The sequence below is a fragment of the Epinephelus moara genome, chromosome 11 (assembly GCF_006386435.1).
Source record: "Epinephelus moara isolate mb chromosome 11, YSFRI_EMoa_1.0, whole genome shotgun sequence".
Taxonomy (NCBI): domain Eukaryota; kingdom Metazoa; phylum Chordata; class Actinopteri; order Perciformes; family Serranidae; genus Epinephelus; species Epinephelus moara.
Genome location: NC_065516.1, coordinates 22,201,518 through 22,226,199, shown reverse-complemented (window position 1 = coordinate 22,226,199; position 24,682 = coordinate 22,201,518). Strand labels below are relative to the sequence as shown.

The 24,682-nt window shown below is 41.0% G+C and overlaps 2 protein-coding genes and 1 non-coding gene across 3 annotated transcripts; 1 reads left to right on the top strand and 2 right to left on the bottom strand.

The window, feature by feature from the left end:
- Positions 1–5: 5 nt before the first annotated feature.
- Positions 6–3,419, bottom strand: cmbl (carboxymethylenebutenolidase homolog (Pseudomonas)). Its single transcript, XM_050056290.1, has 6 exons — positions 3,307–3,419; positions 2,040–2,254; positions 1,840–1,947; positions 1,047–1,189; positions 792–883; positions 6–535 (listed from the first exon to the last, which is right to left on the bottom strand). The coding sequence occupies exons 2-6, from the start codon at positions 2,252–2,254 to the stop codon at positions 356–358; spliced, it is 738 nt and encodes a 245-aa protein (XP_049912247.1). The 5' UTR covers positions 3,307–3,419; the 3' UTR covers positions 6–355.
- Positions 3,420–5,231: 1,812 nt separating this feature from the next.
- On the bottom strand, positions 5,232–5,305 carry trnat-agu (transfer RNA threonine (anticodon AGU)). The gene has a single exon. It is a non-coding gene; the product is annotated as a tRNA-Thr (tRNA).
- A 1,037-nt stretch (positions 5,306–6,342) lies between these two features.
- On the top strand, positions 6,343–24,679 carry LOC126397449 (E3 ubiquitin-protein ligase MARCHF6). The gene is made up of 25 exons (XM_050056271.1): positions 6,343–6,730; positions 7,284–7,383; positions 11,217–11,290; positions 11,484–11,627; positions 12,113–12,185; positions 12,319–12,487; positions 12,866–13,055; positions 14,738–14,799; positions 14,918–14,950; positions 15,053–15,104; positions 16,624–16,682; positions 16,777–16,857; positions 17,240–17,308; positions 17,616–17,690; positions 19,049–19,183; positions 19,291–19,511; positions 19,832–19,969; positions 20,051–20,273; positions 20,781–20,850; positions 21,078–21,259; positions 21,614–21,748; positions 21,903–21,992; positions 23,395–23,527; positions 23,910–24,045; positions 24,126–24,679. The coding sequence occupies exons 1-25, from the start codon at positions 6,712–6,714 to the stop codon at positions 24,214–24,216; spliced, it is 2,754 nt and encodes a 917-aa protein (XP_049912228.1). The 5' UTR covers positions 6,343–6,711; the 3' UTR covers positions 24,217–24,679.
- The last annotated feature ends 3 nt before the right edge of the window (positions 24,680–24,682 follow it).

Genomic DNA, 24,682 nt, shown 5'->3' with positions numbered 1-24,682 from the left:
GTCACTCTGGTTTCAAGCCTTTAATATTTCTGTGTGTATTCCACGTTAGGTGTTTATTACATGTCTTTATAAAAGTTGAGAATTTACACAAAAATTTTATAAGTTGATGCATAAAAAAAAAAATTGTACAAGGCAAAAGTGCTCAATAGTTTTGGCTCCACAATTAATATTCACATTTCAGTAACATGATTATCGATCCTCATACGTGAACATTCGGACATCCAAAAGATCATATATTTCTGAAACAACTGGAATGTCATCAAACAAACCCCACCCTCAGCTCGCTGTGAAAAGGCACCTTTACATTTTACATTTGACCTTTTTCAGGTTTGTCTGTGCTGACTCCTGACTTCAGTTACATGTACTTGTTAAGCCAGTTGAGCATGTCCGCTCTGGCCTCCAGGATACTGGGTTTGTCAGCGGGGTTAATGTCCTCTCTCTTGCGGTGGGCAAAGCCATGAGTCTGACCGGGAAAGATCTTCACCTGGTAATCAGCTGTGCATTTCTCCTTTAGCTTTGCTTCAAGGGAATTCACCTGAACAGCAAAAGGATGGCAATTAAGGCTTTTTCAAGATTTGTTCTCCACCATGGATGTTCCTTGTACCATCTCTGCTTTTATTCTGACTAAAAATGCTAGATGTTTGTTGTATTGTAACATGAAGGCATATGTGTGTTGCATTATGGTTGCCATTTGGTGCTAAAGTACCAGAGTGAAGCATCAGGCATGTTATGCCACCAAAATCAACCTGTATCTTATATTCATGAAAGCTATAAAGGTATTGAGTACTAACCTGATCCAGCGGGATATAACTATCGTTGTCCCCAAAGATGAACAGCGTAGGAGCCTTAAGCTCGTACCTGTCCTCTTTTTCACGGATGATCCCTGCACAGTATCACATAAGCCTATCATTAAACTGCTGTACAGCAACCATACTGAAACTTTGGTGAACAAGGATGGCTGATTTCTAATACTTCAATCGAATAAGAATAAGCAAATTGTGCTACACGTTAAAGTAAACTGACCCTTCACTATAGCATGGACGTACCATAGAATGACACTCCTGCTTTGACACCTGGATACTGCAGGGCGATGTAATGTGTGGCAATCCCACCCCAGCAGAAGCCGATTACTCCAATGTGTTTGGCCCCACACTGCTCCTTGAGGAACCTCAGCACTGCGTCCACCTCTCTGGAGAAGGACATAGTTTGACCGAAATGTCTTAAAACTAAGGCATACAATGGAAAAGAATGAATGCATGTCATCAGATCACAAAAAATTGCCCCTATTCAATGACTATGAAGGTGAAAACAATTAATGACAAGACACCCTTAAAGAGACAGTCACCCCAGAATTTAAAAAAAAACATATTTTGGCACAATGAAGTGTGCATCAACTCATGGACGAGAGGCTCGTGCTCATGACGGCATGGGATTGAAACATCAATGGCCCTCAACTGAGCCATAATGTTAGCTAGCTCAGTGGTGCTAGGCAAGCTAGCAGTAGATGCACTCTTCCTTCTGCGTGGTGATGCAGTTGATGGGTGCAGAAAATAGTTCCTACATTAAACTGCTCACAACAAGGTCTGTGGAATATTTAGAGTTTTGAGGTCATGATTTCTGTAGAGACATTACTGTTTAGCTATGGTTGATATAACTAGCACTCAGCAACTCACACCAAAACAATCTAGATTAATGAATAGCCCTACAGGTATGAGGGAAAACACATATTTGGATTTTGGGTAGAACTGTCCCTTTAAAAGCAGGACACCTGCTAAAGCTGCCTTCATTTTCAACATGGACATCAGCTGGTTAATAAGGTGTAAATGGGCTTTTTGTTACTTGTTTATGTTTGTTGGACTTCTGTCTTTAAGCCACTCCTGAAATGTGGACCAGTCATGTGATGGACTCCATGGTTCCTTTCCAACGTAGAAATCTGGACAGACAGCACTGCTCAGAGGAAAACAACAAACAAGTCATACAGCCTTTATGTCCTGTACTTGCTTTTAGCAGACTATCACTGTCCGTTGATTTCTGCTCACATGTATCCATTGGCAGCCAGCATGTCAGCCATGTATCTTGTGTTGGGAAGCTGCCACCCGTAGATGTCCTGTATGACAATGATGGCCTTGTCAGATGCAGCGGATGGTTTCACCACATACGCGTTGGTGTGCTCTATCTGGACCTCTCGGCCGAGCCCTCCATACTCCATCCGATCCCCGATATCACAGGGGCACGGCTTGGCTTCATTTGCCATCTGGTGGCGGAAGGAGAGGGGAATAAGAGGGTGCATCACTGAAAATACTGTTTCTCTCATGTGCTTGGACCTGGAAGCCACTGGGAGTCACTTAAACCAGCTCTGCCACCAAGGGAGGCCACATCCATGTGAGCCACATATGTATAATATAGGAGGCCTCTGTATGGTGGTTTTTAAACTGGAGTAGGCTTTTTCCCGGTCAGTGTTTGTTTCAAAAGGGGGAATGCAGCAAACATGTTTATGGCACTAAATAAGATTTTAGAAGTGTATGTTAATTCTATGCCTTTCAAAATAAACATGCCTTTCATGTCCTCTTTCAGGGACAGAGGGCCTTGGTTCTTTTCATTTTCCATACTTCAGGAAACAGCGCTGAGAGAGTCATAAAAGATTTTGTTGAAAATTATTTTGGAAAAAAAAAAAAGATGTGTGATTATTTGTCTTTTAAACACACACACACACACACACACACACGCACATACACTATGTATTATCAGTTAAAAGCAAGCAAAATACCTTTAAAAATACATTTATTGGACGTAAATGTAATGTAAATGTAATGTAATATTCTTTTTTTTTAAGATTGACTTGGTGTCAACTACAAGGGACATGTTACAAAAAATAAATAAATTACATTTCTGTGTAAAAAAACAAAAAACTTGTGATATGTTTCTTTTATCTTAATTATCTAAAATATTTTTAAGATGATAAGACACCAAAGTATATGAGTATGTGATTCCTTAACTCTCATACTGACAGTTTTCAACCAGTCTATATAGTAGAAACAGCATAATATCATTCATGAAATTCAACTGGCTTCTGCTTTTGGTTTGTCACACCAAGGTTTTCAGTGATCCCATCTGGCCACCGCTGTGAAAACTTTCTGGGGGCGCCACTGATTTCAATCTGATTACATAAGCATTCAATGACACAATGACAAAGCATTTTGCACAAGTACCTCAAACCTTTTCCACTATATCTTCTTAGCCTCAAACAAATGAATGTCAACATTAGATATGCATGTATAAATCAGTTTGCATGGATCAGACACCTACCGTGTTGCTGTCAGATTTAGCGGTGAAAGAGGAAACAATATGTAGTCCTTCGCGAGGTTAAAAAAGTTGCGCAGCCAGAGTCGATGATCGTAATGCTGGTGTGACCAAAGTCAAGTTAGATCAATCACAGAATAACATTCCTGCAGTGACCTTCAAAATAAAAGCTGTGTGATTCCATATTTCTAAATATAACATACAAAGAGCACTTGACAGGTGGAATTTATACTAAAATAAAATGGCAGTACTGTCTTTTTCAATTACTTTGCTATAGCTGATAATAATAGTGAAAAAAGTATATGGTCCAAATATAACATTTCTGTGGTAGCCTCAAGTTCTTTCTGTCGACCCAACCAGAAAAAGCCATGAAAACATTGAAATTAAAATTGATTGATTGATTGATTGATTGATTGATTGATTGATTGATTGATTAATCTGGCATTGACTGATTCCTTTTACAGCAAACAAGAAAACAATCAAATCCATAAACAATATCACTGTGGTATAATAAGAGTTTTGGGACCTAAAATGGTGAACAAATTAAATGCTGAACTGTAGCGAGCTAGTAATTGAGATATTTTTGCTCTGGTCTTTATCTTGAACACTGCAGTGTATATACATTTTAGATCAGGGGTGTCAAACATATGGCCCATGGACCAGAACCGGCCCGTCAGAGTCCAATCCAGCCCACTAGATGACTAGTCTAAAGGGGATTTATACTTGTGCTGCAGACCCTACGCTATAGCCTACGCACTAACGCCATTGTGAGCGTTTATACTTGTGCTGTGGTGTGTCGGCGTCACTCTGCAATTACCCCTTCAAAACATCTAATCGACGCCATACCTATGGCATAGGCTCTGTGTCGACCTAGAGCCAACATAGGTGCTGTACCCTATGCAGCCTGACATGCACCTCCCCAAAAATGTAACTACGCACCAAGGTGATGCAGACCTCCTGCCTCTTTCTGTAATCTGAATCCATTTCCAAGCTTTTATTTACTTTAATTTCATAGATAAGAAAAAATAAATTGTGAAGACAATAAAACCTCCACAAAAGTAGCATTTTAAGTCTTGTGTGTGATTTATCCTGGCTTCATATAAGCAGAGGAAATCTTCGCTCGTCGCTAGGCTAATTTACACAATGTAAAATGCCATGGACTTGTGCTAATAACATTAGCATGTTATATTTGTTTGGAAAACATGTTTAGTATAAGACAGTTGTTTTTGTTTGGAAAACATGTTTAGTATAAGACAGTTGTTTTTGTTGGTGAATCTTGTGAGTTGTAATGGAGCCAAATTTGGTGCCGTTACCTTTGTTAAATGTTGCTGTTGTCCCTGGCTTCATATAAATAAAGGAAAAGTCTGCTAGCTGCTAGGCTAATTTATACAATGTAAAATGCCATAGACTTGTGCTAAAAACATTAACATGATGTATTTGTGGGGGAAATGTGTCCAGATAAAGACAAGTGTTTGTCTGTGAATGTTGCGAGTTATGGTGAAGCTGATTTGTGTACTTGTGTTTGAAATTGTCTCTATTAAGCCATGTTTAATGTGTGTTTAATGTGTGTTTGGGGTGTGTTTTAAATCAAATAAACTTTACAGCACTTCACAGAAACCTCCACCTCCGACTTGTGTTCTGAAGGTGAAGCTGTAGAGTGACACAGACACAAAACCACACAAGTATAATTGTTCACATCAGCATAGGCTGTGCCGTACAAGTCTAAATCCCTCTTTACAGTTAACTCTGGCAATCAAGACAGATGCTTCCCTTGTAGTACTCTCAGATATTTCTGGCCTTTGCCTCTGGCAAGGACTTCTAGCAATGTTTGCTGGTGTCAAACAAGCACAAGGAAATACACTTTGAGTTTTTGCTGGTCGCTTAACTTCATATAGTAAATCTGTATGCACCACCATGGCATGCCTCTCAAAAGGCACCGCTGGGATTCGAACCCAGGATCTCCTGTTTACTAGACAGGCGCTTTAACCAACTAAGCCACGGCGCCACTCCTGTGCCCGATTGGTAGCACAGTACGAATTCATGCCAAGCGACACGTCACGATTAAGTTATCACTGTTTAGTGACTAATAAGTGTTATGGTAAAATTGTGTACAGTGGTTTTCCTTGCAAGGCTCATGCTGATCTGCTGTCCGTCGTCGTCTCTGTCGCTATCTTGGTTACTGTAAAATATCCAGTTCAATTTGATACAGCAGGCTTTTCTTTGGGCTGCTGAAACACATCACTTAGAAATATAAAAATATAAACAATATATGAATATTGAAACAAAAAGCGGGGAAACTATTGACTTAATATGATCAATTTTTCTTCATCAAAAACTGCACATGTAGTGATTAAACGCAAGTAAAATACGGTGGCAGTTTGTAACAATTTAACTCACATGTTTTTGGTTATATGGTTATATCATTGTTTTATTAATAATGCCTATGTCTTGTTTTTGTTTATGTGCCTTGCTATGTGCTTTTGTCTATAGTTGCATGCTTGCTCTGTGCTTATGTGCCCTTTATGGACATGCCATTAATCCGCTTTAATCTGTGTTTATAGGCTTTTGTATGTGTGTTATTTTAATGTCTTTTACTTATATACACACATACCATCAACCTTCCAAGTTTCAAAATGGAGGATTGACACTTTAAGAGTTGTTTTGCTATTAAATACCAAAGTAAGATATTTCGAACAAGCTGGATCTGATTCCAAACCACTCTGTAAAGTGCAAAGGTGCAATTTATGTTATATAAAAATTGTTGGTTAAAGTAACATCCTGCAGATGTCGCTGTGCAACATGGTTTGACATTTGATACTCAGTGTGTGCAGCTATCACACAGTCACGTCGATGAAATTAAGTTGAACTTTATGTAATGTAGGCTCAAACAATATTTTATTTGTGTTTAGAAGCGAGGCTTAAGTGTTTTTTTAATTATAGATATAATATGGCTGGCATTTCAGTAACCACGTGACGGTTGTTATGGTGTCCCTGCCGTCAAACCTGAGCCGCTGTCGTAAAGTCAAACTGTTGTGACAGGATCAGGCAGCAGTGACGTTAGCGCATGCGTTAGCCAGCTCAGCTAGCCATTTGTCTCCCATGTTTAAACTGTCATTTCAGCAAAACGGAGGATGTAACGTTATTTTACATTGAAAAGAAGAAACACCGTGAAAATTAAATATCTCGTTGAACGGCGGACACAGACTGGATGTGAGAGGACACAACGGAGCCAGCTCTGGTGTTCAAGTCCGTGGGGAAACCATTTTATGACTGTCAATGCATCCGACAAATAAGGATACACTCGTCTCGCTAGCTTAATTTAGCTAGCTAAACGATATTGTCTGTGTCGTGGATGGGTTCGCTGTACAAATTGCTCCTGGAAGAAACGGTGACCGGTGCTTAGCGAACAACATGGATACTGCCGAAGAAGGTAAATAACTAAAATAACTAAAGACGTAGCTTGTCGTCGCTTCTCAGCTGGGGTGAACTAGCGTTAGCTTCGCAAGTGCATCACTGCGAACCTGCTGCTGGGCTGGCCTGCTAGTGGTTACCTTAGCTGAGTAGCATAGCTTAATAGCCTGTTAATGTAGCGTTAGGTTAATGCAGGAAGATGGGAAATTATTGCTAAATGTTGTTTTAATGCAGCTGAGCTTAATGTAAGATCATACGGGGAAGCAGCAGTGTAATATAAGGGAGCGTAGAGAGGTCCAGAGGTTATTGGTAATGTCACCAGCCTCATGATGTATGACCTATGCTTAACCAGTGTAACTCACTTAGATTGATGCATCCTGCTTGTCTAAGTGTCTTGCATTAACTACTTTTGGTGTTCTCATACCCTAAGACACTTGTCACAACACACCCAGTCTCCCTTGTGTCTCCTACTCTCTGTCTCCTACTCTGTCTACATATCTCTGAGTTGTTTGCTTTGCCTTTCTATCATATGCTAGCATACATGTAATGTGTGTGTTTGTTTGTGTCTGCAGCGGATATTTGTCGTGTGTGCCGCTCTGAGGGGACCCCAGACAAACCCTTGTACCACCCTTGTGTCTGCACTGGCAGTATCAAGTTTATCCACCAGGAATGGTAAGTGTGTGAGGCTCTTCAGTAGTGTGACCTCCCCCCTTTCTCCCTAGACCCCTCCCCACTAAACTTTCTCCCTTAATTTAACACTAGTGCCCTTTCAAAACATGCCTGTTCATTACAGCTGAAGTGCTGTTATTGTTGCTTGCAGCTTTCTCAAGAACAGCTCAAACAACTTCATTCTCAGCACAGCACGTCCCTTGGTCCTGACCAATACATCTGGATGCCCAAAGAAGCTCTAGATTTATTATGATATTTAGATATGTTGCTATTCTATCTCATTGTCCCTTAAATAAACTAAAAAAAGGCCCTTGTAGCACTTCAGAATTACGCAACTTAATGGTACTTACTGTGTGCTTGTACTTCCAATTCAGAGGAAAATATTGCACTCAGAAAATTGACTAAAAATTCTAATATAGGACTTTTGCTGTGTGGTACTAATAGTTTTTTCCTCTACCACTGCCAATAACTTACCAGCGTTCCCAGTTAGAGAAAGGGTGAAGAGTAAAGTAAGGCAAAGTTTGCCCTGGACTCCCGCATCACTAAATTTACCCTGACAACCTCACCTGTTGCACCTACTTGTGGTCAGAAACAAGAGTCAAATATACTTTGTGGATGTATTAATTTCCAAATAGGTGTATTAGTCCCTTTGGACATAACTGCTGCTGTTATAAAGCAGAGCATGAATTGATTGGTGGATGTATTTTTGCCAGGGGTAACGTTATCAGTGTTATAAGTTAGTATGGTGAAGATGGCTGATGTTGGCTTTACGCTGAAATGCGTTCATTTTCTGTCCACAATTAAAATACAAAAGAAGATGGATCAGTGAGTGCCGTTGTTTTGTTTGTTTAGTCTTTATCGCAACTGTGCACCCGAGATTATCTTGAGATTTTGAGTTGTGCGCACTGTTTCTAAGTACCAGTATGGTGAAGAAAAACATACCCAAGTCATGGCTACTTGGATCAGAAACATTGGTGAAATGCACTGTGAGATGTGAATTGATTAATGGAGGTATTTTGCTGGGGGTAACGTTTTCAATATTATAAGTTAGTATGGCAAAGTAAAACATGCCCTAGTCATGGCTATTTGGATCAGAAACGTTGGTGAAATGCACTACGAGATATGGTCGATCCTCCGCAGAGCCCTAAAGCCCTGTCCCTGCTGTTGCACAGAGCTACTGAGCCTTATTTAAAGTTATTAGTATTAATAGGTGTCCATTTCGGTGTCCAAATAGCACCAATTTTGACAATGCACGCCAGTGGGTCCCCAGCAAGAAGGACACACATGCATACAGTAACACAGGCGCAGATTCCTTGCTTTACAGATAGGTTAACACATACACGAAAAGAACATTGAATCTATTGTAAGTAGTTAGGCAAAGACTGGACACTGTGTTGACTTGTTGCATTAGTCACTCCAAAACTTTATCTTTATTAGTGTCCCTGTGTACAGTTGTAGTAAAGATAGACTGTAAACAACTGATTGTGAAGGTTATTCACAGTGTTGTGATACGTGCATGCTTTACAACTTATTATTAATGAAAGAACCAGGTGTAATGATTCACGTAATTAAATTTTTTTATGGTTGTTCCTAATTGGGCTCTATATTTCAAGATGGTTGCCAAGTAATAGGATCATTTGGTGCTTAATTTTGGCCCTGTGATTGTTCCTTTAGTGGCAGCTTGATACTAAATGTAACTGAAGAACCGTGAAAGGATGCAGAACAGGTTCATCCTGTGTCACATCCAGGTTGCACAGTGTCCCAGATTACTGACCCCGTGTGTGGTATTGACATGGTGAAAACAATACCAGCCCCTGCAGGTATTTTGGAGATTGTGCTGGGTTCTCATCTGTCCTGTGTGCGAGCGTCACTGGTTACAAGAGGGCCAGGTGCATAGAAATCCCCAGGCAGAAGCAAAGGGCGGCCCTGGATTGTTCTGTGGTAATTGTACCCCAGTCTGTATCCATATTCGTTCACGTCCAACCCCCACAAAGTTTAGAATAACAGGCTATTGTGTAGTCGTGCTGAGGGTATGTTGGCCGCAGTTAACCTCAGCTACGGTATGTTTATCCTAGTGTACTGTGTTTACTTAAATGAATAAAAATCAAATAGAGACAAACCCCAGGCAGCTCTCATGTAGCAGGCATGCTTTATGCACTACAGACTGCTGGTCTGGATTAGAATAGATTAATAATTATTCGGGTATTTCTGGGAATTTTAGGTTGTTTCACATTTGACTCACATAATAGACATATGTGCTACAATGTGCTTTGTGTTAAAGCTGGTCAGGGGTGGAAAGTGGGAACCTTGGATGATGTAAGTTGAACTGAAAGTTAGGTAAACCCTGTTCTGTGTAGGTCAAACGGCACAGGTCTTATATGCTGTCGTATGTGTAGGAATCGGATGGTGTAACGACTCTTACGTAATAACCCATTTGTTAATCCCAGAGTCTGACCGATGTCACAACAAGCTGGGGTGGTGTTACTATGAGCAACATACAAGCATGAATCAGATTAGACATAACTGATACGCCCTACACTGTGGTTTAAAGGACCAGTGTGTAGGATGTAGGGGGATATATCGGCAGCAATAGATGATAGCAGTGTTTCTTAAATGGTGTGCGTGATGCCAGTCCAGGTGTGCCGTGGCATTTTGTGATAACCACACATTTCACAAACCCAACAGTATCACGAAAGCTACCTGTCTTATTTTTTCGTATTTTATTGTCTTATGTTGTGACGAGAGTACTAACACACGTTATAGAAGCTGTTGTGCACAGATATAAATACAGATGTGCCTTGAGATTGGGCACAAAAAGTTTGAAAACCACTGGATTATTGTGTAATAACTTTGTGTTTTCTTGTCGGCCACCATAGTAAGAAGTCCAACTGCAATGAGCAGCTCTGGAGTTAGACTGATCAGTAACGTGAAACTGCTGTATTCACCTGGTCCATTTGTTTTGGAGAGGAGGAGACCTTTGTAGATAATTATGCTACCAGTAAAACCAGTACCCCCCCCCAGACCTTTTAACATTTCAAATGTGACCACACACACAGAGAATAACACACAATCTTTGTTTTTTAATACTGTTCAAGGGTTTTAAATTCTGTGCTTTAGCTCTCGATTGCTATTGAAGTGAATGTTTTCCAATACCTCTCCCCAAAATCACACATGCAAAATATTTAGTTAGTTAATAGCAGTTTATTTCGAACATTTAAATAGCAAACAGTGGTAGACAGACATAAAGGAAAAAAACGCAGGTTATTAAAGGAAGCATGAAAACTGAAAACAACATATAATTATTTGATTTACATGTCCAAAAAGGAGCGGGAGGAAGTACAAACATATTTCTTCCCACCCCTTCTCCATAAATTTATAATAGTAAATTATGTAGCTTCCCATCAGTGTAAAGCTGTAGTTCTCCTAGACCAATTCTAATATCAGTGTAAAGCTGTAGTTCTCCTAGACCAATTCTAATATATTAAATTAATTACCAATAATATTTGTCTTAAAACAAGATATAAATAATTACAAAAATACTTAAAAAATAAAAATTCATATACCTTATTCAAAAAATAATCTCATCTTCATATCCTTATCCAATCATGACACACGTGTTTTGCTTTGTCAAAATATGTACATACACCCAAACTATGCACATATTCACAAACTATGTATATATACATACTCACACATACACATACACATACCCTTGCCTTTCAATTGATAATTTTTGAATATTTCATGGTAGTAAAAAACGATATTATAAAAACTAGCATATGTTTCAGTTTGTTGAATTGTGTTCTGCTTCTGACTGTCTAAATGTTGCTTTGCAGTTTGGTCCAGTGGCTGAAGCACAGCAGAAAGGAGTACTGTGAATTATGCAAGCACAGATTTGCTTTCACGCCAAGTAAGTGCTTGTGACATTGATGGATCATCCACTTTAACGTGTTGAACAGCCTCGGGTCTCCTAAACAAGTTTTGCAGAAAGAGCCATATGGTTGTTTTTCTAGTTATATCAGTCCTATTTACATGTGATTATTCATTCATTGAAAGTGAGTTTTATGCACCATTTTGACTCTTTCCCTCTCTTTGCACCTCAGTCTACTCCCCAGACATGCCCTCACGTCTGCCCATCCAGGACATCTGTGCCGGCCTGCTGACCAGTGTGGGCACGGCCATCCGCTACTGGTTCCATTACACACTGGTGGCCTTCGCATGGCTCGGGGTGGTTCCTCTCACTGCATGTAAGCAGCACACACACAGACACAAATAAAGAGATGAACAGAGAGTGTACTCAAGGCCACATTATATTAGAGTGCACCTTTCTCACAACTCGTATCAGTTGTTTGCTGGTTTTATTATCTTAAACATTCACCTGTTTCCCCTCTTCATAAATTGATCCATCAAAGCGATGCGGGACAATGGCTCATAATTTCGTGTACTATATTTGAAAGTAGATGATATTGTATACAGTGGCTGTGACATAAGCTTCCCATATTAGCTCATGTTCATGCTTTAACACGATCAAGAGAATTACAGCTTTAGCAGCATTACATAACAGGCAATGTGGTGCATGTTCAAATATATGTAAATCCCCCTCAGTTTTCAATGTAAAACATGTCGGCTACATCTATTTAATTCACACATATTATGTAAGTGGTTTCAATACAGCAATAAAAATGTATTTAATATGTGCAAAATGAATTTATTTATGTCTTCTCTCTGTCAGGTCGCATCTACAAGTGTCTGTTTACCGGCTCCGTGAGCTCACTTTTGACACTGCCGCTGGACATGCTCTCTACGTAAGTGATGTTACCAGTTCTCCTACGACACACTACACAACTTATTCTTTTCATTGCCTTGAAGTTTACTTTTAAAGCTCTATTTCAGTGTGTTTGCATGTTTGCATAAGTGTTAACCTTTGTGCTCCTGCAGAGAGAACCTGCTCGCAGATTGTCTACAGGGCTGCTTCGTCGTCACCTGCACACTGTGTGCATTTATCAGCCTGGTGTGGCTCAGAGAACAGATAGTCCACGGTGGCGCTCCCCAGTGGTTAGAGCAGCACCAGCCGCCACCGCCTAATGCAGCCGGACAAGCCAATGAGGTACTTTGATTAAGTGATAGCCAGTCAGTTAATCTAGCAAAGTTATTTCCTGTCAACAAACAAAAATAAGTGTCATTCAGTTACGCTGACTTCTGCGAGTATGCACAGTAGTCAGCTCTTTCAGCCAGACGTTAAACATACCAACTGAGTAATGAATGTGTTAATGGTGCACACACACACACACACACACACACACACACACAGAGTTCTTTGTGTGCTTAATTTAGCTGCCATACCCTACCATAATCCATCCTACTCAGCAGTATACTTCCCTAACACACACGTGTACTCCCAATCTTAATCACACGCATACACACACGTTCACCCCCACTGCCTTTTCCTACGTTAAAGCCATGTATCCTTTCCCCTCACCCACAGGCACAAGCTGCAGGCCAGGGAGCAGCCGATGAGCCCCCTGCAGCCCAGCCAGCCCCGGCTGATCCGCCAGCCCAGAATGAAGCAGAGCCTGAGCCCCCTGATGTCCCCCCAGACCAGGGTGATGACCCAGAGCTGGAAGAAGAGGAAGGAGCAGCAGCTGAAGACGCAGACCCCAATAATGGAGCACAAGGTTGGAATTTGTTCAGGAAATTAAACACAATCAAAGTGCCTGGTTTTTCTAGCAGATAGAGTCGTAATTTTGATCAGTACTGAAATCACAGGAGCTGTCAGGCCATGTTAAGGGTGTTTTATCGGTATTCAAGACGTGTATTAGCAAAAACAAACAGTGATTATGACTGAGACTGGCACACTGCCTGTGTGTCCATCACACTACACATTGTGTTCTGCCTGGACAGGTTTTATGGAGATGTGCTGGAATACCTTACCTTACCTTACCTTACCTTACCTTACCTTACAAAATAACATAGCTTAACATCACAAAACACATAAAGTGGTGCACGGTTCATGCACAAATGAAACGAAGAAGGTCATGAACCAAATGTTTCCAAATTGCTTCATTGCCAGTAAAGTCAACACACAAGACTGTTGTACCCTTTTTCCATTGTCATTCTTGGCCGCGCCGAGCACAGCCATGCCGTGCCAATTTGGTTTTCCATTGTCAGCCTAGACGTGCCAAGCTGCGCAGGAGGTGGACCTACTCTAGAGCAGGTCTAAAAGCAGGGTCGCCCACCCTCAAGCGGGTATCAATGATGTCTCACGGATTGCAGCCAGCCAACCCCTGACGATCCCCCTTCTCCCTCCCAAACAAGCGTGTGTGTTGCAAGACTCCACTCACCTCTGTCTGCAGGAGACCAGAGAGAGAGGCGTATTGAAAAGTCTCTATGTTCAGCTCTCAGGACTTTTGTAGCGTCTAACTGAATCTCTTTGGTTTTTTGGAGTTTAGTTTCTCTCCTGCGTCCAGTTTTTACTTTAGATATCTGCTTTATTTTACTGTTTCATGTTCACTGTCCACCGTATTAGAAGTTGTGTGAAGTTGCTGCTCAAAAACCCAACATTTACTTATTTTGCTGCTTCACTATAAGAGTTTTTGTTTAACAAAATAACAGGGGACTTTTATTGTGAAAAACCTATAGGGAATAAAATATGTTATAACTGAATTAGCGGAACCTTGTTAGCAGCTGCTCTTCAATAAAGGCAAGCTGCTGTGCTAGGCCGACGGCCCAAACTAAACCAACCCAAACCAAGCCAAGCCATGACTGTCGAAAAGGGGTATTGTTGATGCAGCATGCTCTTACAATAGAAAACTACAGAGTTTATGGAAATGCACTTTCACTCACTAAGAAACACCAGAGCAAACAATACCACTGGCATTAGAGCATACAATTAATTTGAGAATGATGTAACGATATGTCACAATGCTTCCCGTAGCACTCATATCCCACTTACTTGTTTTGTTTCGCCGTGGTTAATGGACTCATTTTGCAGCAGGCTTGGCCAAACAGGCTCATAATGAATTGTGATTGTATTATACATTATTCTAGCTGTGGGGTGTCAGCACAGCTAAATGAATGCAGTGGGAAAACTCTCACTGTAGGTTGTTTTGCAAACAGATTCTCCCACCACAGCATTAATAATGTAATTTTAACAGTGTTTAGAGTGTTATTTTTCTAAATAAAAACTGTGTTGTCTGGTCTCCATATGGTGCTCTGTAATGCTGTGGCCTTAGCTGACAGGCAGGGAGATATGCATGGAATTAATTTTGGCAATGATATGGAGTTATGTTGTTTATAAAGATACGATTGTGAATGTATTAATCTTCATTGTGTTTAAAGTGAATGTGTTTCTCTGTAGATGACATGAACTGGAATGCTTTGGAGTGGGACAGAGCGGCGGAGGAACTCACCTGGGAGAGGGTAACTGATCTCCTATACTTTGTACACAATTTGCAAAACACCATCAGAGGTTTTTCCATTTGCGTTATACATCTAGTCTGCACATGAAGCACTTAAAATCTTTTCATTTCCCTTGTAGATGCTTGGCCTGGATGGTTCATTGGTATTTTTGGTAAGTCTTTATAATCCATATTCGTCAGTGATGTTTTTCTTTTATACTTTTGTATGATGAGTCTGTCAGTTAAACTTGTACTTGGACTCTTTTGTCTTGTAGGAGCATGTATTTTGGGTAGTGTCTCTCAACACACTCTTCATCCTGGTCTTTGGTGAGTACACTAAAACAAGGACGCATCACAAGCATAAAGATTGTAGTGTTGTCACAATGCTGGGATTTCTAACTTCGATACAATACCTTGAAATTTATCTATATTTGATATTATTTCGATACTTAAGGGAAAACCAACAATGCGGGCATACAATTGTAGATTTTATTGAGAGAAAAAATGTGACTAAGCTACATGATGATAGCTTTTCTTGACTAGTGGCAGAGAGCAGAAGATTTCATGAGATTCAATTCAATTCAGTTTTATTAATAAAGCCTAAGATCCCAAATAACAATTTGCCTCAGAGGGCTTTACAGCATTCGGCATCCCTCTATCCCTGGACCCTCACAGCAGATAAGGAAAAACTCCCCAAACAAAACCCTGTAACAGGAAAATTACCGAATATTAAAACTTGAGGTAGAGCACATGTTGAAAAAACCTTCTGAGATTGTCACACATTCAAAAGTCAATAAAGTGCAAAAAAAACAAACAAACTGTATTATCTTATAAATTTACAAGTAAGAAATAAGTAAAAGAAAATCAGATCAAGTTAAATAGTATTCTCATAGATTGCAACAAAACTCGAGAATTATTTTATTCAGCTGGAGCGAATGAGACGAGTGACGAGACGAGAGATGAGAAGATAGTGCTGTTAGTGAGTGAGAGGAGGAGGAGCTATGTGGGCGCTGCAGGTGTGTGTCAGTTTGCTGTTGGGAAAAAAAGAGCAAGAGAGCGCAGCTGGTAGCAATGTATCGATGGTGCAGAAAAGGAGTGCTGAAACCATCTCAAATATTCAGAAATCAGCATGTATCAATGAATCAATATTTTTTGAGAACACTAAAAGATTAATCAATTGAATGTCTTTAACAATTAAAAGTACAGAATAACTTTGCACAGCAGTAATTACAATCATCAAGGACTAAAATCAAATGAAGCTTTAAAGGCTTACTTCCATTCAGGGCTGGGCAATATGAAGATATATCGTTATTGAGACGTAAGACTATGTATCATCTTAGATTTTGGATGTCATTGTATCATGATGTGGCATAAATGGTGATTTTTTCCCCCTCATTTTAAAGGCTGCATTACAGTAAAGTGATGTAAATGTATCAACTTACCAGACTTTTTTGTTTTAATGCTTGCTTTAACCCACTTAGTCGTTATTGTGTTGATATTTTATGGGGAGAAAAAAGGTCATCCATTCAACTTTTTTGCATCAGAGAGGGTATATGATCAGAAATATTCTGTTCGATTTTGTCTAACCAGTCCTAGCATTAATGAAGTGCTTTTGAGGAGATTAAAAAATATCAAGCTTTGTGTGTTGTTGTTCCCCAACGTACCACAAAAAAACTAAACATAAAACTAAATACTTTACAATGGTGTGATCCTGATTCTTTTTGTCACACCAATATCTCAGACATGTTATGTAATTATTGCAGTGGTGCAGGTTGATTGCATTTGTCTTTCTTGTTTATAGATGATGAATATATATTTAAAGCTCTTCTTTTTTTCCCTCGTTCAGCATTTTGTCCCTACCACATCGGACACTTCTCCGTCGTGGGTCTCGGCTTTGAGGAATATGTAAGACACAGCTGTAATTAACTTTGCATTATTACGCAATATTCAAGTGTCTCTTAGACTGTAATTAATTACTTCAACGTTGTACTTCCTGCAGGTCCAAGCCTCGCACTTTGAGGGCTTAATCACAACCATCGTGGGCTACATACTGCTGGCCATGACGCTTATCCTTTGTCATGTATCCTTTCGCCTAACACCATCAAGCCCCAGTAGAGGAGATAAATTTGTTAATTTAATGCCTTTCTTTGTTATACATGATAATAAACTGAATAGCTTTTGATTTTTGGACTGTTTATCAGATGTTACATACCATTTAAAGACTTCACCTGAGGCTCTGTGAAATTACACAGCTAATGTTTCCTGACTTTAACATTTTATTAAAATGATAAATGGAGAAAGTAATGGGCAGATTAATCAATAATGAAAGCCCTAATTCCCTGCACTCTAGCAAACATAATCCTGTCACAAGCAGAGACGGTGCATGTGAATTTATTCTGTTAGGTCTGTGCGGGTGTATGTGTGTGTGTGTGAGCAGTGCTGATCCTTAATGGCTGTCTCAGGGACTGGCTGCTCTGGTCAGGTTCCAGCGTTCCCGACGTCTCCTGGGAGTCTGCTACATTGTTGTCAAGGTAACGCCTCTTAAGTGCATTTTCCTCTTTGTGTAACTCGTGTCTGCACTGTCCTTGGTGGAAACGGACGGACGTATTTGCTCGCTGGAATGAACTACCTGAACAGAGCATGATAACAATGCTTCAGTATAGTAAGAGCAAAACATAATCATAATAGTCAGGCTTGAGGCGGCCTTGGTCTGTTGAAAAGTGCCTGAAAGGAAAATGTCATTACTGGGTTTCAGCACCTTTTTTTTTTTAAAAGGATTTTGAGTTTTTAATATATCTACATTTGTGCAACTGAGACAAACTTCTGCTTGCATTACAGGTCTCTCTGCTGGTTGTTGTGGAGATTGGTGTTTTTCCACTCATCTGTGGCTGGTGGCTCGACATCTGCTCTTTAGTAGGACTCTCTTTTTTGTCTCCTTTCTGTCCTGACTTTCAATATGTCTGTTTTATTCTGTTAGATTATCTCATTCTTGTTTTTTGGAAGCCTTTTTTTTTATTATTATTATTATTTTATTATTATTATTATTATTATTTTGAGTATCACAACCTATTCCCTCCCAAACAAAAAACAAAACAAAACAAAAAACCTGGCTTATGTAGTTACAGATACATATTTTATAGTGACAAACACTTTTCTGAAATGCTATCCCTGTTTTCTACCAGCCTCAAAGGGTTTCTCTAGTGTCAGTGACAGCTCTTCTAATTTTCTGCATTTACCTCTCTTCCCTGTGAGGTTTCAGAGGATGCTGACATGTTGTTTAAACACAATTTGCTAAAATGAGAGTGGTGTTCTCTACCCCGTAGAGGCGTCTGCCAAATAGCCATTGAAGTGGCTTTAAACAGAGCTGAGACAGAGACAGAAGCAGATGCTGCTGATCACACAGTTCATACATTTATTAACGCAGAAAAACAGAAAACAAACTGGCTCCACCAACTGGAAAGTGTCACATATGCCTCAGCGTTGTGGCTCTCTCCCTCCCTCTCGTCATCTGCAAGTCTCCGTGTGTCAGCAAGTTTTCACTCTCTGACACTAAGCACACTCCCGTGTCCTCCTCCAACTCAAGTGGCCACCTCAGCTTTTCCTCCTACTGTGTGATACACATTGTAAAGCAGTGGGTATGTTTTCATGAGCCTGTCCTGAGTCAATCAACCTGCCTCGGAACAGGTGGAGCCGTTTACGCAGCAGAAGGGAGCCATGTCCCTCCTGCTCGGCAGCTGTTCACCTGTGAAAGCCTGAAAGTGGACTGTGTGGAATAAGCGATCAGCAGTTTCTGAAATACTCAGACCAGCCCGTCTGGCACCAACAACCATGCCACGTTCAAAGTCACTTAAATCACCTTTTGTCCCCATTCTGATGCTCGGTTTGAACTTCAGCAGGTCGTCTTGACCATGTCTACATGCCTACATGCATAGAGTTGCGTTAACCAGCAGTTGAACAGGTGTACCTAATAAAGTTGCCGCCGACTGCACATAAGTGAGTAGTACCAATATGAAAATCGGACTTAACTTGAGCAGCAGTGGAGGAATCCTTCATCCTGCCTGTACTCTCAGAAACACATTGAGCTTTGTCTGATTCTGATTTGTGAAGCATACGACACGTGCAAATGATATTCATAGCACATTTTATCTTCCAGCCGACTGTGCATTAATTCAGCAAAGACAATTAGGATGCATCATCTCAGAGCCAACACTGAATTTAAATCAGTCTAAATGCGGTCTTTATTTAACATTTTTCTTTTCCTCCTCCTGCAGGAGATGTTTGATGCCTCCCTGAAAGACCGAGAGTTGAGTTTTAAATCAGCCCCTGGCACCACCATGTTCCTGCACTGGCTTGTGGGAATGGTTTATGTCTTCTACTTTGCTTCTTTCATCCTCCTACTGAGAGAGGTAAGATTGTTTTTTTAATGTAGCTACTTTCCTAAATTAGTTTACTGCAGGATAATTTCTGCTTATGATAAAAAGCTGAACATTAACTTGAATGGTTTGTTTGCCAGGTGCTGAGGCCGGGAGTGCTGTGGTTTCTGAGAAACCTCAATGACCCAGATTTTAATCCAGTGCAGGAGATGATTCACCTGCCAATCTACAGACACCTGCGGCGGTTCATCCTGTCCGTGGTTGTGTTCGGCTCTATCGTGTTGCTCATGCTGTGGCTGCCCATCAGGCTGATCAAACTACTGCTGCCCACCTTCCTCCCGTACAACGTCATGCTCTACAGGTAACCAGCAGGAGAAATAAAAATAAAGGCCACTGAGTAATGAGCTGTGTGAAAGCTGCGGCTTTGTCCTTATGAAATGGTGCGTGAAACCATTTCCTCCTCAGGCCAGGTAGCCAAAACATCTTACCACAGTACAGTTTGAACAAAAGCGGAAATATTGACTGTAAAACAAACATAATTTTTTTTTAAAAAAAACAAGCAGCAGTGACCCTTATGAGTATGTGCTGTAAGGAACAACTGTGGACAGAGGTCTGTGGTTCATGTCCCAGCACACTCTGTTGAAATGGCTTTCTCTGACCTGTCCACCTCTGTCCCCTCAGTGATGCCCCGGTCAGCGAGCTGTCTTTGGAGCTATTATTACTCCAGGTTGTGCTGCCAGCTCTACTGGAGCAGGGACACACTCGCCAGTGGCTCAAAGGTCTGGTCAGGGCCTGGACAGTCAGTGCTGGATATTTACTGTAAGTCAATAAGCTTGAATACACTTTTATTTTCTGTCTGATTGGCTGTCTGTAACCACTCTCACATCTTTACCTGCACAGAGACCTGCACTCCTACCTCCTCGGGGAGCAGGAGGATAATGATGCCAACCAGCCCGTGAACAACAACAATAACAACAACCCTCCTCCTGGTCACCATAACAACAATAACAACCCTGCCCCAGCTGTTGGCGAGGGCCTGCATGCAGCCCATCAGGCCATTTTGCAGCAAGGGGGACCAGTTGGATTCCAGCCTTACCACAGACCCCTTCGCTTCCCCTTTAGGGTGAGAAAGTCCTGTGGTTTTCACATTTATCACTATCACTCCACTCCGCTCACATGCCTTGATTGACGCAGTTATATGAATTTTTGTTCACAATTCTTGCATGAATTCCATTTAACATACTCTGAAGTGATGATGCACAAAACTTAATTGACACAAGTCAAAATGTGTTATCATTGATAGCTGTGTATAAGATAGAAAGGGTAGGTTTTTCCCCACAAAGTCTCCTTAAAAAAGACATGCCAGATGGTAATTGTGGTTTTCAGCACAACATTAGAAGTGCGCCAAAGCTGTAGGTACCACTTACTGACGCCATGCAACCAAACTCCTCCTTCATGTCAAAGGCCTTGATGTTATAATTGTCCTACGTGTTCCAGTTGTAGTTTATGAAATACAGCATAGACACATTTCTATAGTGTTACAGAGAATGAAGAATCAGGATCGGATATGTCCAAGCTTGGTTACTCTATTACGTCTGTTTTTATTCTAACACTGTCCTCTCTTCTCCAGATTGTGTTGCTGATAGCGTTCATGTGCATCACCCTGCTGGTGGCCAGTCTGGTGTGCCTCACCCTACCAGGTAAGATGTGGTGGCATGAAAGAAAACCAGCTATTTATTTTCTGCCTTGAAGACCCACACCCAAACCATAATTAAAGGGTAAATCTATATATATACTATGCATGCCTCTGCTGTTTAAGTGGCTCTTCTTTAAGTTCTAGCTCAAATAGTACTTCACTTCTTCATCAACCAGACCAGAGGATTACTCTAAAAAGTTGACGAGAGGTCATGTTTGTTTTGTGTTTCAGTGTTCACCGGCCGCTGGCTGATGTCCTTCTGGACAGGAAACTCCAAAATCCACGAGCTGTACACAGCAGCGTGCGGCCTGTATGTCTGCTGGCTGTCTATCCGCGGAGTCACCGTGTTGTTGGCGTGGATGCCCCAGGGACGCACCGTCATTGCACGTAAAGTCCAGGAGTGGACGCTCATGGTAGGTATCTGAGCAGCCTCCATTGTTGGCAAACACCAACACTGGGCAGCAGAGCGGTGTATTGTAATGTGTTGTCCTCGTTCCAGCTATTGGATTGTTGAGAGGTGGATCTTAATGCAGTGTTTTCGTTAAATGGTTGGCTGCTTATTACAAGATCATTAGTCGATATCCATCTACTTAGTCGTAATATCCCAACCTTTACATTAACTCTGTCAGTGCTGCAGCAGTTTAGGAATAAATTTGGTGCCATCAAAGGAGAATAACACTTAAACTATCATACTTGTTCCTTTAATCAGAGTGTTGAAGTTTTATGATTAATCATGTTCATTGTATATTCGTGTGTTGTTCGTGCAGATTCTGAAGACTCTGGTTGTAGCTCTGCTGGTCGCTGGGGTCATCCCGCTGCTACTGGGCCTGCTGTTTGAACTGGTCATTGTGGCTCCGCTCAGAGTCCCCCTGGATCAAACGCCCCTCTTCTACCCTTGGCAGGTCTGTGTTGTATGTCTGTCTTTCTCCATCTCTCTCTACAGAGGCTTCCTTCTAGTGCTTCACTGTTGTTGCCCATTTGTGGCTCCTTAACATTGTCATATAATTCTCACTTCTTATATCAATGGCCATCCGTTAATCTCTATGTTATCTACAGGACTGGGCTCTTGGAGTGCTCCATGCCAAAATCATTGCTGCCATCACCCTCATGGGCCCTCAGTGGTGGCTGAAGACTGTTATTGAGCAGGTGGGTTTAGATGGATATTGCTCTTTTGATCAGCAAGTATTCACTACTGTAAATAGTTTTTAGTGTCATGATGGGATAAGAAACTAATACTTGAATACAAATTTGACTGAACGGCTTTTAGTCTGTAGTTTAATTTGAGAGAACCCCAGTTAAAGTTCCCATGTTCTGCTCTGACGGCCTTAAAGCAAACAGTAGATCCCTACCACATCCATATGTGCTGTTTTCTAACTGACACTGCATTCTCTCCCACCTAAAGAGAGGGTTAACGCCTGATTTATGGTTGGGCAGCACAATGTTTTCTGTTTATGCTTTGGTGAAAGGTTTCGTTGTCTCCATGGTAACCAGAGCCCCCCTGCGTTTTTGTAAGGTCTGAGCCTATTTAGGTCGCATTAAGTGAAATGTAATCTGCACAGACAGCTGTTTAAAAATCACATGAATATCTCGCTGTATATATGGAGTTTTTCAGGGTTTTTCATACACTGATTTATTTGTGGTCATCCACTCTGAAGGGTTGAAGCAATATACCAGTTTCAAGGAACACTGTGATATTAAAGTTGACAGTTAGCATACCATGTATATTTGCTCATCTAAGATATTGAAAAAAAATGCAGCTGGACAGATAATGTCCACTTTATTTTAGTCATTTTCAAGGGGAGACTTTTAACACATACTTAGATCATCAGTTACAATAAAATGTTTGTTCAACCAAAAATAACCCCGTCATTTTTATTCCTTTAAGCGTCATTCTTACTGATAACATAAATTCTGTAATACCGTCATACAGTGAAACCGAGATATTTTCTGAGATGGAATATCGCACCATGAAAATCTCATTCCGTTGCAACCCTACCGCCACGATAACAACATCTGCTGCCACGTAGAGATTTTTTACTTTTGGAACTTAATTGTTCATCAGGAGTGCTGTTCCAATATATACCGCTTGGTTATCTATTGCACCACACTCTTGGAGCGCAGAGTGTACTCTGGGCACAGGGGGAGCAGCAGAACATCAGGCACAGTGAAAGTGAAACGTAGCCATCATTAGCTCTGTATCTACAAGTTTTCATTTGCAAGCAGGTGTTTATCCATCTATCAGTTTTGATCAAATCTAATGACCAGTTATCCAACCCACGACTCAAACGCTATGCCTATGCTGCATTCAAGGACCCGCCAAAACCTTTGTATTTTGAGAGTGAACACAGGAAACTGGGACATAACAAAATTCTCCAGTTGTGCGACATGAAAACATCAAGTGACACTTTTTCCTGTCGAAAATACATCATTTCTATCAAGCCACATTCATCAAAAGTATCAAGCTCCCAACTATTAATCAAGCTTAAGAGAAGGATCAATTACACTGTAATTGGCCGCACAGTATAACCATTGTGTACTTTTTCCTCAGGTTTATGCAAACGGAATTCGCAACATTGATCTCCAGTTCATCATCCGTAAACTGGCAGCTCCGGTCATCTCAGTCTTGCTACTGTCCTTGTGCGTGCCATATGTGATCGCTGCTGGGGTGGTCCCTGCTGTGGGTGAGTACATGTGAACACAGGAATCAATTAGAAAGTTTATTGCTTTGAAATTATTGCTGTTTTTTACCTCCAAAACTGGAGCACCAAACTAAGAGACGAGTATCAGTGAACACTCTCCCCTGTGCTGAGTAATGCATATAATATCAGTTGCAAGAGGAGAGGCATAAAGCCCTGGCCTTGCTCACTTAAATCCACTTAAAGCACTGACAGCTTCCATTAGATTAAACCTGTGTATGTGCTGCGAGCTATGAAGTTACATTAAATTACAGAGGTTTCTCTAAGATACTGTAATCCGTCTTATCTCCCGATGACGGTTTCAGTGACTATAGTGTCAGCTAATGCGACTGAAACAATTCATAACCCAAGTGCATTACTTTTTCAGGAGTTACCCCGGAGATGGAGATTCTGATGCAAAGGAGAATCTACCCATTTCTCTTGATGGTTGTCTCGCTTATCGGCATCCTGTCCTTCCAGATCCGACAGTTCAAACGCCTTTATGAACACATCAAGAACGACAAGTGAGGATCTTTCAGTGTAGAAACCATCACGTATTTACCAGTGTGGAGATTATAATAATTGGGATAATCTCTCTTCACAGGTACCTGGTTGGGCAGAGGCTTGTCAACTACGAACGGAAAGCTGGAAGAGCAAGCTCAGTGCCGCCACCCCCCAACCCTGTCGCAGAGTAGATTTTTGTGTCACACGTTGCCACAGTTTTGCACCTGTTACCCTGCGTACATCCTGTCCCCCCCACCCTTTTGATTTTCAGCTCAGTCCTCGGACCGTAATCCTTTTGAATCGCCTGTGGATCTCGGTGGATTTGATGGATGTCGTTCAATTCCTTGAATTCCCTTTTGATGCCCATCAAAGGAGGGATGGGGAAAATGTATTATAATCACGGGGCAGCTGAGTGATCCCCCTCAGACAAACGGAGAAGGCAGGAGAGTGACGGTTGGAGGTTTGATTCGAAGCTCAACATCTGTATTGTCGTTCATGCCTTGCTTTGTAAAGTGCTGCCTGATAATTGTACATGTGTAAATACTTTGAACGCAGACTTTGTCTTAAAAAAGAAGACAGACATGGATTAATGCAATGACCATTGTACATCTTAAAAGTGTAATGTATAATTTATTAAATCAAACTGACAATTTATCC

What these genes read in the sequence shown, in the direction of transcription:
- cmbl (XM_050056290.1), bottom strand. Translation starts at nt 2,254, where the DNA reads ATGGCAAATGAAGCCAAGCCGTGCCCCTGTGATATCGGGGATCGGATG. An exon ending in CTGGCTGCCAATGGATACAT is followed by an intron (nt 1,948 to 2,039) that starts GTGAGCAGAAAT and finishes TCCTCTGAGCAG; the next exon opens with TGCTGTCTGTCCAGATTTCT. An exon ending in GTTATATCCCGCTGGATCAG is followed by an intron (nt 536 to 791) that starts GTTAGTACTCAA and finishes TTTGCTGTTCAG; the next exon opens with GTGAATTCCCTTGAAGCAAA.
- LOC126397449 (XM_050056271.1), top strand. An exon ending in GGTGGTTCCTCTCACTGCAT is followed by an intron (nt 11,628 to 12,112) that starts GTAAGCAGCACA and finishes TCTCTCTGTCAG; the next exon opens with GTCGCATCTACAAGTGTCTG. An exon ending in GAACACATCAAGAACGACAA is followed by an intron (nt 24,046 to 24,125) that starts GTGAGGATCTTT and finishes CTCTCTTCACAG; the next exon opens with GTACCTGGTTGGGCAGAGGC.